General features: G+C 42.3%; 1 protein-coding gene across 2 annotated transcripts in view; it reads right to left on the bottom strand.

The window, feature by feature from the left end:
• LOC125111160 (ATP-dependent translocase ABCB1) overlaps positions 1-15027 on the bottom strand; it is a 92590-nt gene that overhangs the window by 16406 nt on the left and 61157 nt on the right. The window contains exons 21-23 of one of the 2 annotated variants that reach the window (XM_047752999.1): positions 7586-7789; positions 1743-1843; positions 330-470 (exon numbers count right to left, since the gene is read on the bottom strand). In XM_047752999.1, the coding sequence (XP_047608955.1) occupies positions 330-470; positions 1743-1843; positions 7586-7789 (446 nt within the window). Of the gene's footprint in view, positions 1-329; positions 471-1742; positions 1844-3782; positions 3910-7585; positions 7790-15027 lie in introns of those variants that run through there. The other variant, XM_047753000.1, reaches the window with a different exon arrangement.

Raw genomic sequence — 15027 nt, 5'->3', positions numbered from 1 at the left:
CTCAGAGTCCTTTACAAGGAGCCAGGTACATGGCTCCGTATTAGACTTCTTCCCAAACACCCAGACCTTCTGGAAACACCTCATTGAATCACCATCCCACCTTGTCATGGATTTGGGAAAGTCAGATGTGGGAGTCAGCACTGGGGAGAAGGGAAGACACCGATTCCCCAAATGAAATAAGGTGCTTCAGTGATAACACTCAGAGACGCAGACATAAAATGCCATTATCTGAATCACCAAGGTCTTCATGAAGCTCCAAAGTGGAGTTTTTTATCCTCACCTTGGTCTGAATTCTAGAGCTGAAATAGAAACATGAAGCCCATACTCACAAGAGAACATCCTGAAAGTCCATGTGGCTATGTTGTACCAAGTAGGCACCAAACCGGAAACAGGCAGCGTAAGAAAAATACATCATTGCCTGGGTGATGGAAAAAGTGATTCCAAAGATGTGTGCCTTCCTCAAAGAGTTACTGAAAAGAAGACATTGTGACGCTTACTTGATGTTGATCCTCAGTCCTTGAATCATCACCATTGAGAGGTCAGCAGTGGGTATGGAGGTACGACAGACAAAAATGGGTTGAGTTTCCAAAACACTAAGTTTGGTCCTCCTGTCACCACTTGTGAGAATTTAGGAAACTACCTCGTCTCTAAGCCTCAGTGTCTTCATCTTTAATGAAGAATTAACTACATCTTCAAGTGTGAGGTCAAGTCAAAATAAGCCCAGAACAAGAAGAGTCCATTAGGGATTAATAAATTTCTTTCTCCCCCGCCCTTGGACATATAACATGCATGTACTGTACAGCGAATATTCATTCAACATACGTCAACCCAGTGCCCATAAGCTGCAGGGACCATGCTGGGCCACAGAGTAGAACCAGGCATGGACTTGCCTTTGGGGACCCAGGATTCAACACGGATTATTTTTTATGCATGGAAGTACCTTCTGAATAACATGTTAGAGGGAGAAAGGAGGAAGCACTAACTCCCTGGAGGAGTTAGAAAGGCCTTCACAAAGGCTTCATGCGCGGATTTTGTTAGCCTCAGTGTACTGGGCGATGTGGAGGTAAGAGCAGACTGGTGAGTAGGCCTCCTATTTCTGCTTCAACCAGATAAACTCTCATTTTACCTGTTTCATATACTGGTATTTAAAATGATTTTTTTTCCCATAAAAAAAGGATCTGGTCATTTTTTTTTTAAGTTTGAAAACCCATCAATAAGGTCCAGCCCTCTCCCTTCACCATGGAAGAAACAAGATTCAGAGAGGGTGGCCTTGCCTATGTTGACATCACTTTTTAGAGCCCTCGCCTTGAGCTCATTAAAGGGAGAACAGAAGGCATCTACTGGAGAAGGTTAAAGAGAAGAAGGGAAGGAAAACTCAAGAAGCATCACATCCTCAGAACCCACAGATACCTCAAATTTCATGTTCCATAAAGAACTCATTCCCAAGGGGAACATGTAATAGGATCTCAGGCCAACTCAGTATCAGAGTCATTCTCAGTATCCCCTCTCTCTTCCCATCCCATCAGTTACCTGCTCTTACAGCTTCTGTCTCAGAGATGTCCCTGCCTTAGGTCAGAGTCTGAGATTTCCCTCTTGGATGATTATAAGTACATCCCAATTGGTTTCCTCCTAGGAGTTTCTCCACTTGTCCCCTCCCTTCCAGCAAAAGTAATCTTGCAGAAAACAAATGTGATGACTGAAAAACTCCCCACACTCCCCTCCCACTCTTCAGGGGTTATTACCTGTATGGTATCTGCAAGCTCTGGTCATACATAGATTCAAACTTCTCCTCCCGAGTCAAAGAAACAACAGTTCGGAAGTTTTCTATTGCTTCAGTGGCAATCTGTGTGAGAGAGGGCCCAGTCACTACAGGCACAAAGGCCAATGGTGACAATGAGTCTGAATTCCATCAGAGATTAATATAATTTTGTTATTAAATATAATTTAATATCACATATTAAATAAACTGTGCTATGAAAAAGATACTATGTAAGCTGTCAAATCAAGTTTTAGGTTTGGAAGGAAGATGGGCTAATTCAAAGTCCTCTTTCCTGAAAGAGAAAAGCTTAAACAGATGAAGGCACTGACCTAAAGCCACATCGCTTTATAGGAGCAAAATTAACCTGAGAACTCAGTATTTTACCTCTTCTGGAATGGTCTTTCTTTTGTAATGGTCATATTTTAAATTTATAATTATATATATGTATTTAATGTAATATTCATATTTTTCCCTGTATAGCTGTCATTTGAGGCACCTAAAAATATTTGGACAATATTGAAAAGATAGAGAAGGTAATGAAAAGTTACATATTGGTGTATTTTACCTAATAGTGTACTTGTGTTTTTTTTTCTAAATGTACCTGTTTAATACAATTGGGATCAAGTTCTATATTTTTCTTATAGCCTTACCTTTTACCTTAACAAATAAATATCAATAGCATTTTCCAAGGTCATTAAATATACACTAACACAGGGATATTTAAAAGGCTACTTAGGAGTTCCTGTCGTGGCGCAGTGGTTAACGAATCCGACTAGGAACCACAAGTTTGCGGGTTCGGTCCCTGCCCTTGCTCAGTGGGTTAAGGATCCGGTGTTGCTGTGGTGTAGGTTGCAGACGCGGCTCGGATCCCTCGTTGCTGTGGCTCTGGCGTAGGCCGGTGGCTACAGCTCCGATTCAACCCCTAGCCTGGGAACCTCCATATGCCGCGGGAGCGGCCCAAGAAATAGCAACAACAACAACAACAAAAAAGACAAAAGACAAAAAAAAAAAAAAAACCTTTAAAAAAAAAAAAAAGGCTACTTAATATCCCAACCATCAAAGCACTTCTTTATTGTTGAACAGGTTTTCAATTCTTATTAAAAATATCACTGTTTAAACATCCTTGTACATAAATGTTCGTTCGTATTTTTTTAATTCTAATTTTTTTCTAATTTTTTTGACTTCTCCTGTGGCATGCAGAAATTCCCAGACCAGGGATTGAATCCAAGCCACAACAATGACAATGTCAGATCCTTAAGTGCTAGGTCACCAGGGAACTCCCTATTCAATTGTGTTTTAATTGAATGTAATTTCCAACAGGCCTTTTTGATTAAGACAAATACATCCTTTAATACCTTTTGGAGTCTGGGTAAAGAGCTGTGGAAAATACAAAAATCACCAGTATATAAAAGGGGATTTCAGCTTGTATCAGCACTGGACCTTAAAATGCCTCTCTGACCCATTAGCCTCATCTGTAAAGTAAGGGGGATGGACAAGAGGGTCTCCAAGTCCCTTTTAACTCTAATGCTAAGAGAAATAATTTTTAGAATTATAAGCCTAAATTATAAATCAACGAGACATTTTATTAAGATATTCTTCCTTTCTCTGGCCTCTGCTCTGGTCAGAACTGATTCTAATACAGGCACATTTAACTACATTAGAATGATTTACAGCTTAAAAATCACAAACCCCAAAGTTTACTTATTCTTTATTACTATTAGCAAATATTTGATATGACATTAAGCCAGTTTCAAAGACTTACGCAAAAAGCTATTAGAAAAAAACTCAATACCATATTCTTAGAAACAAAAACATATTAAAAAAAAATAAAAGTATTATACTCTGACCCAGTAGGCCAAAAATATTGAATTAGGTTTACCATAAGCTACTAACAAATACAGGAAAATGTCCAGATCCAATTTATGTCAAAATACTTTATAAAGTTATTATAAAAATAATATATACTTGTTTTAGAAAATGCTGAAAGTTCAGAAAGCAAAGAGTTAGAAGAAAAAAATTTTACCTCCAGTCAAACCCCCAAAGACAATTTTTGCTCCGACCCACAGTAGAAATATTTTCAATTATAACGCATCAGAGAAGAGGTTTTTTTACATTAGTAAGAAAACTCCACAAACTATGTAACATTGTCTGCTGAAAAACAGACTTCACTGTAAATGTCAACATGACGGTTTTAAGAAACAATTTCTGTGTATGTTTTCTAAGGCAGCTATGTTTTGTCTGCGACTGGTTTGTAAATGTTGTCACTTTTTAGAACAGCCCAATAAAAGTGAGACTTTGAGTTATAGACCTTAAATGGCAAGTAAAACAATATAGTCACTGCACAAAATCATCTTAAGTATCCTGCCACACAAGGAAACAAATAGGAAAGGGCTTTAATCAGTACTCTGCATCCTCACAGCTTCATTTACCACAAGAGTTCTCAACAGAGAGTTGGTAACCGCAATGAGGAGAGAGAAAAGGAAACAGCATTGAGGGGAAGAGGAAAGAAAACTGAGTTATCTTCAGATACCATTGTGCACTAAATCATTTTGAAGAAAGGAAAAAATGTTGCCAGAAAAAAAACTCACACTTCTCTTCCTACCCTCAAATAAACTGAAGTTTGACTACAGCTTTCTGAAAGGAAGCATCTACTCCATAAAAATACTCATTTGTCAATAATAATGTGACAGGAGTTCCCACTGTGGTGCAGTGGGTTAAGGATCTGGCATTGCTGCGGCTGTGGTGCAGGTCACAACTGTGGCTTGGATTTGACCCCTGGCCCAGGAACTTCCACATGCCATGGGTGCAGCCAAATAATAATATTAATAACAATAATAATATTAAAATAATAATGTAACAGAAATAAAATGAGCACAGATCAGGGGCAGGGTAGAGGCTGTGAGCCAACTCTGACATCACCCCACAATCCCGCTCTGTCCCTCCAGAGGCAAACCAACAGATATGGTCCTGCTCCCCATTTTAGTAGGGAAGCTAGACCATTAATGAACAAAAACATAGAAAAGGAAACAGCAAATGCTGAGGAGTGTCATGAATTAACACATGAAGACCAGAGGGAACCAGCTTGGGGTTTTCTAGGAACTGAAAGACAGTCCATGAGGCCAGAGCAGGGTGGGTGATGGACAGAGCATGACAAGGCCAGGTCAGAGAAGTCATCAGAGGCTGGGCTATGCAGAATTTTATAATTCAGAATGAAAGATTGATTTTATTCCAAATGTGATCAAAAGCCACCAGAGTATAGGGGTTAGCATAATATTGTTTGTGTTTTCTAAGAGATTAGTGTGGCTTCTGTGCAAGGACTAGAGAAAGCAGACAGACAGATCAGTTAGACTGATGCTGTGTGACTTTGGGCAAGTTCTTGACTTCTCTGAACCTTGGCTTTTATTACCTAACAGAGATAATTCAAGAGTTACGGAGAAGGTCAAATGAGGTGAGGCATACAGAGCTCTTTGCATGATGCCTGGTACATAATAAATATTCAGTAAGCTGAGAATGATGGTCATATGGGAGTTGATGTTTATCATGTTGTGAACTGGCTGGTGCAGCACTTTCCCTACACGCTTCTGTCCCTCTCGTGAACCACCACTGAGTGCATCAGAGTGTCTACCTCAACCTTTACCTTTACCCAGAAAACCTTCCATATTCACACATATCTCTCTCCATCTGCATCCCTTCTCTTGCCCCTTCTGACAGAATTCCCAGACTCTTAATCTGATGAACCACCTCAAAGGTGCTAAGCGGTGGCTAAAGATCTACATTAGCTTAAGACTGATGTTTTTGTGTTCCTACAAACAACCTAAGACTCCCTTCTGGAACATTTTGAAACCTCAGGAAATGATGACACTGTTAAATGGTAATGCATTTTCTTTTTAAAAAAATTTTTTTTTATAGTTCCATTATAATGTTCTGTCAATTTCTGCTATACAGCGAAGTGACGGTTATACATACACATACATTCTTTTTCTCACATTATCCTCCATCATGTTCCATCACAAGTGATTACATATAGGAGTTTCCGTTGTGGCTCAGAGGAAATGAATCTGATTAGTATCTATGAGGGCACAGTTCAATCCAGGGCCTCACTCAGTGGGTTAAGGATCTGACGTTGCCATGAGCTGTGGTGTAGGTTGCAGACTCAGCTCAGATCTGGCATTGCTGTACCTGTGGCGTGGCCAGTGGCTAAAGCTCCGATTCAACCCCTAGCCTGGGGATTTCCATATGGCGTGGCCAGTGGCTAAAGCTCCGATTCAACCCCTAGCCTGGGGATTTCCATATGGCGTGGCCAGTGGCTAAAGCTCCGATTCAACCCCTAGCCTGGGGATTTCCACATGCCGAAGGTCTGGCCCTAAAAAGACAGGAAAAAAAAAAAAACAACAACAAGTGATTGCATATAGTTCCCTGTGCTACCCAGCAGGAACTCACTGCTTATCCTACTACTAACTAATATACTAACCCCAAACTCCTAGTTTTTCTATCTTCTCATTAGAAGCACAATCAATACCAAAGGGGGAAAATCAACAAAGCACAGGATTAAATGAAGCAACCAGTCACAGAATGGATTTCCTAGCAGAGGCCAGTGTTCCCTGGGCCTGACCACAGCCAGATGCCTGGAGCCGGCACCATCCTGCTAAACCTCAGGACTGGCCGGCTTCTGAAGGCCTGAAGGGAAACCTCACTTGAGGTCGTTCCCCCATCGACCATGGCTGAGAAGCACTAAGGCTGGCCCAAAGGAATTTCCTGAAGGAATCCAAGGGACCCCGGGTAAAAAGCCTGAGGAGGGGATAGCAGGGGGGTTCAGGACAAAGTGTTGGGGTGAGGACCAGCCTCTAGGACCCCTTCGTCATCCTAAGGGATGGGGAGCCGGGCCCAGAGACAAAGTACCTCAGACACTCGATCTGCCTGAGTCCCTGCCCTGACACTTGGGCACCTTTGAGGGTCCACTGATGGGCGTAGCCCTTTCCTGGATGGGAGGGTCAGTTGGGGGGCCAGCCCTGTTCTGGCCACTCATTTCTGCCATGAGCCAGAGCATGTGATAGCAGGTTATGTTCAGCCATCAGCAGACCTCTTCATTTCTTAACAGCGGCACAACTTGGGAGCACGACTGCTGGGTTTGGACCCTGGCTCTGAGACTAATTGGCTCTAAGGCATTGGGGACATTATCTGATTGTGCTCCAGTCTCACTGGAAAAAGGAGCTAATAACAGGCCCTCCTTCTAGGGTTGCCCTGAGGAGTAAAGCAATTGTTTTGGAAACACAGCAAATGCCATATAGGAATCTGTTTAAAATAGCAACAACCACCAGACAAGTATGTAGCCAAAAAAACCCAAAAAAATTTCAGAGTAAAGGTACTCAGAAATAAGATGAAGGGAGATGGCATAATAAAAAGGAAAAAATGAGAATATTTAACCTGGATGGAATAAAGACCTTTTAGACTTTTCATTTTTTAACCTCCCCCTTCATATGTTTTAAACACACCCACTCTCCTCAATGAAGCAATGGATTTCTGCTGGTTTGAGAGAAGAGGGAGAAAAAAAAAGAAATGCTTGGGGACAAGCAGGGGAGAAGGGTGTGAAGACAACCATCTGAAACTAGAAACCCTGATACAAGTGTTGTCGGTCTGGGCATCTAAGCATGTGTTTTGCTACTTTTCTTCAGCTTTCAATCTGCTGAGCAAATGTCCAACAGGACTGCATTGGGGAATGGTTATAATAGCATCCTCAGAATAGCAAGTGGTCGTGAGTAACAGAAAAAACACTGATGAGAGTATTTTACTCTCCTTAAGTCAGCAATGATATTTCATCTAACTCACCTTCCCGGCACCTTCTAGCTCTTTCTTATCTTTCAGTGCTTGTCCAGATAACATTTTCATTTCAACAACTCCTGCTATTGCAATGATGGGTACAATCGCCAAAAGTAAAAGTGTTAGTTGCCAGCCATAGATGAAGGATATAACAATGCCTGTCCCAAGATTTGCTATATTTTGGGTAATGACAGCAAGCCTGGAACCAATAGCCTGCAAAACAAAGACAATGATATTAATATTGATATTATCTTTAAAATCTGTGCTGATATATTTTCTTAAGGATTATGATAATTCAGCTTCAGGAAAATCTTATCGCCTCGGTTATGAAATAAAAAGTAAAGGTTTACTGATAAGTTTCTTCAGTTTCTAAAATGAGGATTTCCACGACATGAGAATAAATATTGAAAGGAGATGATCAATAATTCACAGTTCAATAACATATTTCTATCTCATCTGATTCTTAGAAAATTTTCCTTAAACAATGACGCCATGATCACTAATGCAAGCTCTGCAAATATGCAAGCTAAAATAGTCTGACAATTATATTAAACTAGGACTGCTGGAAATTTCCAATGTTAAGTACATAACTACCCACAATTTAAGCCTATTGTTTGTCACTAATGGTATCCAAATATATTTCGGCCTATCTGAGTTGTTTATTTTGTTTAGAAAAAATATGCAGAACTGAAAGTTATGGAATTTAATTTAGGATGTTAAGCATCATCAGAACTTTCAGCTTATGTGCCTGAGGCAGGATTTTCAGAAGCATGCAGTTATTTCCACCTGAAAAGCCAGAAGTCAAAATAAAAAAGTCATTTCACTCTACTACCCTATGTATGCCTTTACCCTGGAAACACCCCATTGCCCTCAAGCCTTTCCAAATTCTTGCTCTGGCCCAAAGATCTGCTTCTTCTGGAAATAGCCCATGTTTTTTTCCATTCCCCAGATTTCCTCTGTCTGAGTGTAGCTGGTCTCAGGAAAATATTATGACAGAGCACAGTCTAGAATGGTCCCTGCCACCTCTGTGACTTTGAACCACTTTCTCCCAATCACCAAATGAGCAGGTATGTTGACTGATAAGCAAACTTGTATTAGCTCTGAAATTTAGGACAGAATTCTTTACAACCTTTCAGCTTCAGTATTGACCCTCTGAAACCATTCAGTATCTATGTGGATATAAACACCCAACTAGTAATTAGGGGAAATGGTGCTACAAAATTACCAGTAACCTCTATACATTAAATTCCATGCCAGGGAACTGCACTAGGGCCAGGAGAAATGGCATAAATAACAGACCATTTATTTTTCTTTGATGCAGTCATAGAGCTTATAATAAAAAAGATGCTGGAGTTCCCGTCGTGGCGCAGTGGTTAACGAATCCGACTAGGAACCATGAGGTTGTGGGTTCTGTCCCTGCCCTTGCTCAGTGGGTTAACGATCCGGCGTTGCCGTGAGCTGTGGTGTAGGTTGCAGACGCGGCTTAGATCCCGAGTTGCTGTGGCTCTGTCGTAGGCCAGTGGCTACAGCTCCGATTGGACCCTTAGCCTGGGAACCTCCATATGCCGCAGGAGCGGCCCAAGAAATAGCAGCAACAACAACAACAACAACAACAACAACAACAACAACAAAAGACAAAAAAGACAAAAAAAAAAAAGATGCTTAGCCAAACTTAACCTAAGTCAGAGAGTGGAGTGTGCTTCAAAGCCAGCTCCCTGGATTTGCGTGTTTAAGAAAAAAAAATTTTAGGGTGACACCAGAGGCATACGGAAGTTCCCAGGCCAGGGGTCAAATTGGAGTTGCAGCTGCCAGTATACACCACAGCAGCACAGGATCCGAGCCGCATCTGTGACCTACAACACAGCTCCTGGCAATGCTGAATCCTTAACCCATTGATGGAGGCCAGGGATCTAACCAGCATCCTCAGGGAAACAATGTAGCGTCCTTAACTTGCTGAACAACAATGGGAACTCTCTGTTCTTTATTCTAAAAACTGAGCTCACTGTCTCCCATCTACTTCTCACAGAGAGAAGGAGTCTTTAGAATGCTCCATGGGAGAGCATGAATTAGTAGTAGCCAGATAAATTTCATTTCAAAAGTAAGCCTGAGGGAGTTCCGTTAATGGCTCAGCCGGTTAAGTATCCATGAGGACTCAGTCAATCCTTGGTTAAGGATGTGACGTTGCCACAAGCTGCAGCCTGGGTCACAGATGCAGCTCAGATCTGACACTGCTATGGCTGTGGTGTAGTCTGGCAGCTGCAGCTGTGATTCAACCCCTAGCCTGGGAATTTTCCTATGCCACAGGTACAGTCTACAAAGACCAAAAAAAAAAAAGCTGACAGTGGGTCACACTCTAAAACCAGAGCCCAAGCGTGAGGCAAGACAAGACAAAAATGTTTTAACACCTGAAGCCCACTAAGACGCTCCTCATCATCTCTCCATCCCACTGTACTTTCAAGTACTTGTATCACTCCCACTCTTGCCCATTTTTCTCCTTACCTTTCCCTGTTTCTACCTCTCCCAAAATGGCATCCTATCATCTGACAGCTATTTTTTAAATAGTTGTGATTTTTTTTTTCTTTTAGGGCCTCACCCACAGTATATGGAGTTTCCCAGGCTAGGGTTCGAATTGGAGCTGTAGCTGCTGGTCTACGCCACAGCCATAGCAATGTAGGATCCGAGCCATGTCTGTGACCTACACCACAGCTCACAGCAACACTGGATCCTTAACCCACTGATCGAGGCCAGGGATTGAACCTGAAACCTCATGGTTCCTAGTCGGATTCATTTCTGCTACACCACAACGGGAACTCCCTAAATAGTTGTGATTTTTGAAAAAACAAAGCCTATTTCCTGAACCTCCTTTTGAAATTAGGAGCATTTAACTTCATCTTTTCCGCAGCAAGTTTCTGTCTGGAAAAAAAAAAAAAATGTATTTATTTATTTATTTATTTTGTCTTTTTATCTTTTTAGGGCTGCACCTGAGGCATATGGAGGTTTCCAGGCTAGGGGTCGAATCAGAGCTCTGTCAGTCTATGCCAGAGCCATAGCAAAGTGGGATCTGAGCTGAATCTGTGACCTACGCCACAGCTCACAGCAACACCAGATCCTTAACCCACTGAGCAAGGCCAGGGATCAAACCTATGTCCTCATGGATGCTATTCAGGTTTGTTAATCGCTAGGGTTTGAATCAGAGCTGCAGCTGCAGCCTACGCCATAGCCACAGCAATATGGGATCCAGGCTGCATCTGCGACCTACACCACAGCTTGTGGCATGCACCCAGATCCTTAACCCACTGTGCGAGGCCAGGGATTGAACCCACTTCCTCATGGACACTATGTCAGGTTCTTAACCCACTGAGCCCAAATGGGAAACCCCCTAGTCTCTTTTCTAGCCACTGTGTTAAGTTCTGGAGAACAGTTTTGATTCAGAGTGGCTTACACAGGTGTGCAGGTGTCCATGCTACTGGGGCTATGAAAATGGGAGCTTGAGATGCCTTTGAAGAAACAGGTGAGAAACAAAAGGCTGACACCAACAGTCAATGAGGAATAGACAGAGGGGAAAGACAGCACCAGCTGTACACATACAAGAAAGGCACCACCCCAGAGGGGCCAATGAAGGCTTGCCTTCTAGGACCGAACATCCAGACTGTACCTGCTGAGGGTTCCACGCCAAGGGACCAAGCTAGTGTTTCCTCCCAGATGCGTGCTCCACACCAAATGTGATGTGGGATGTGTGTGTCTAGGAGACACCTGAGCACACATGACAAGGTCCCTGAGAAAGGTTTACCAAAATTAGGATAGCCAAGTTTAGATAGGAATATGCAATTTAGGAAATTTCAGGATGCCATTTGTCTTCAGTGAATACTATTTCTGGGAAAGGCTCTTCCACAGAACAAGCAAAATGGATTTACCCCGAGACAAGATTAAGATGGGGGAATAGAAGGATTGGAGCTCAAATTCTCTCCTAAAAACAACAAAATTACAACCAAATGCTGAGCAACCTTCAACCAAATGGACTCAAAACTTTCAAAAAGATATCCTACTCCAGAAGACAAAGAGGAGACCACATAAAGAGGTAGGAGGAGCGATTAAGTGATATAAAACAACCCCATACCTCCTGGGTAGGAAGGCCCACAGACTGGAAAATAACTGTATCACAGAAACTCAGCCACAGGAGTGAGAGTTCTGAGCCCCATGTCAAGTCCCCACGCCTGGGGATATGGCATTGGGAGAAAGAGCCCCTGGAGCATCTGGCATTGAAGACTAGTGGGGCTTGTACACAGGAGCTCCACAGGACTGGGGGAAATGGAGACCCTATTCTTAAAAGGCGCACACAGACTTTAACATGCACTGGGTCCCAGGGCAAAGCAAAGTCTCCATAGGAATCTGGGCCAGACCTGACTGCAGTTCTTGGAGGACCTCCTGGGAAAACAGGGGTGAATGTGGCTTGCTGCAAGGGAAGAACATTAGAAGCAAAGCTCTTGGGAATATTCATCAGCTCTTTGGAGGTGGCCATTTTGGGAAAAATCTGGCCCCACCCATCAGCACTAAGAAGCCCCAGGCCAAACAACAATCCAGGTGGGATCAGAGCCCCACCCATTAGTAAACAGGCTGCCTAAAGACCCCCCCAGGTACACAGCCACCTCTAATCTCACCCAGAGACACCCCAGCCACCAGAAGGATAGGAATAAGCTCCACCTACCAGTGGGAAGGCATCAGTCCCTCCCATCAGGAAGCCTACAGCAAGTCCCCATACCAACTTCAGCCACAAGGGGGACAGACACCAGAAGTGAGAGAGGCTACAACTCTATTTTCTGTAAAAAGATCACCACGCCAAAAATGTATAAACATGAAAAGACAGAGAACTATAACTTATATAAGGGGGAAAGAAAAAAAACCCAGAAATACAGCTAAGTGATTCTCAGCCTCTGGGAAACAGACTGAAGATGCTGCAAGATGATGCAAGACATTGGAAATAAATTGGAAGCAAAGATGGGTAATTTTTTTTCTCTTTTTGTCTTTTTGCCTTTTCTAGGGCTGCTCCCATGGCATATGGAGGTTCCCAGGCGAGGGGTCTAAGTGGAGCTGTAGCCGCTGGCCTATGCCAGAGCCGCAGCAATGCCAGATCCAAGCCGCATCTGCAGCCTACACCACAGCTCATGGCAATGCCGAATCCTTAACCCACTGAGCAAGGCCATGGATTGAACCCACAACCTCATGGTTCCCAGTTGGATTTGTTAACCACTGCACCATGAAGGGAACTCCAAAGATGGATAATTTACAGGAAACACTGAGCAAAGAAATAAGAGATATACAACTTAAGCAAGAAGAGATTCAAAATACAGTAACTGAAATAAAAAATTCATCAGAAGCAGTCAACAGCAGAATACAGGAGGCAGAAGAACGAATAAGCGAGGTGGAGGACATGAGTGGAAATCATGGATGCGGAGGAGAAAAGAGAAAAAAGATTGAAAACAAATGAAGAGAGTCTCAGAGAACTCTGGGACATCATTAAAGGCACCAATGTCTGTATTATAGGGGTGCCAGAAGGAGAGAGAAAGGGACAGAAAAAATATTCGAGGAGATAATAGCTGAAAAGTTCCCTAAGATGGGTAAGGAACCCCTCACTCAAATCCAGGAAGCAAAACGAGCACCATATGAAACAAACCCAAGGAGGAACACCCAGAGATACATATTAATCAAACTGACCAACATTAAAGACAAAGAGAAAATACTGAAAGCAGCTAGGGAAAAGAAACAATATACAAGGGAACCCCAATAAGGTTATCAGCAAATTTTTTAGCAGAAACTCTGCAGGCCAGAAGGGAGTGGCATGATATACTTAAAGTGATGAAAGGAAAAAACCTCCAACCAAGATTACTTTACCCAGCAAGGCTCATATTCAGATTTGAAGGAGAAATCAAAAGCTTCAGAGATAAGCAAAGTTAAGAGAATTCAGAAACACTAAACCAGCTTTACGACAAATACTAAAGGACCTTCTCCAGGCAGAAAAGAAAAGGCCACAACCAGAAACAAAAATACCACAAATGACAAGGCTCACCAGTAAAGGTATATATACAGTAAAGATATGAAATCATCCATGCACAATTATGCCACTGAAATCAGAAAGTGTGAGAAGAGGAGGGTACAAATGCAGGACAATGGAGATGCACTTGTAATTAAGAGACCAATGACTTAAAACAATCTTGTATATATACAGACTCTTATAAAAGGAATGGGAATGTGTTTTGAGAAATAATGTGATCTGATTCATGGGTGTTTTTGGATTATTCTGGCTAATCTATTGGTTATAGACTGTAAGGATTGGGGTAAGAGAAGTGGGAAGACTATGGAAGAGGCTACCTATTCCATTAGATGAGGCAAGCTATGATGGCTTAGAGTAAGGCGAAGATGATGAGAGTAAGGTGAGAGATAGAGGGATTCAGAATGTAATTTCAAGAGTTCCCATAATGGCTCAGAGGAAATGAATCTGACTAGTATCCAAAAGGATGCAGGTTTGACCCCTGGCTTTGCTCAGTGGGTTAAGGATCCAGCAGTGCTGCAAACTGTGGTGTAGGTCACAGACGTGGCTGGGATCTGGCGTTGCTGTGGCTCTGGCATAGGCCAGCAGCTACAGCTCCGATTAGACCTCTAGCCTGGGAATGTCCACATGCCACGGGTGCAGCCCTAAAAACAAAACAAAACAAAGCAAAAGACTGTACTTTCAAGTTGGAGAGGGCAAGAATTTCTGATGGACTGGATGTAGGAATTGTGGGAAAGTAAGAGTTTCAGGAGGACTCTAACACTTTTGGCCTTAACAACTAGATGAGTTATGGAGCCAAGAAAAACAAGAGTGCGAGGGATGGAATGAAACGAAATATTGACTTTTTTTTTGTTAAGCTTGAAATGTCCACTATGCATAGGTTGGAGATATTTAGTGGGAAATTAGAATTAGGAATCTGGAGGGTGGTGAGTGGTTAGGGCTAGAAGTATGAATTTGAGAGTCATAATTACCTGCCTATTAAAGTATAGGGACTAAATTAAAACTCATGAGTATGAGGGTAGACAGACTGAAGAGAGCTGGGAATGAATGTCAGGGCATTTGGACAGATGTAGAGGAATGGGAGGCATCACCAACGTAGACTGAGAAGAAATGGCAAGTGAGGAAGGCAGAAAGCTTAGAAAAGTATGGTGTCCTGGTGGCCAATGAAACAAAATATTAATGCTAGAAATTATAAAGCTCATTTTCCAAAAAAAAAAAAAAGGGATTTACCCCAATCCATTGCTGATTCTCATGCTAATTTAAGTAAAAAACAGAGGAATCCTTTATGTCCTCCTCCAACTACTACTACCCCATTCCTCTGTCCCATTTACCAGAGAGTCCTTTAATGATTTGTTCAACTGTGTCCTATTCCTCTTTCCCCTTTCTTTAAACCCATTCCCAGCTT

The sequence above is a fragment of the Phacochoerus africanus genome, chromosome 11 (assembly GCF_016906955.1).
Source record: "Phacochoerus africanus isolate WHEZ1 chromosome 11, ROS_Pafr_v1, whole genome shotgun sequence".
Classification (NCBI taxonomy): Eukaryota; Metazoa; Chordata; class Mammalia; order Artiodactyla; family Suidae; genus Phacochoerus; species Phacochoerus africanus.
The sequence above is the reverse complement of the archived record's forward strand: the minus strand, read 5'-3'. Positions and strand labels throughout refer to the sequence as shown.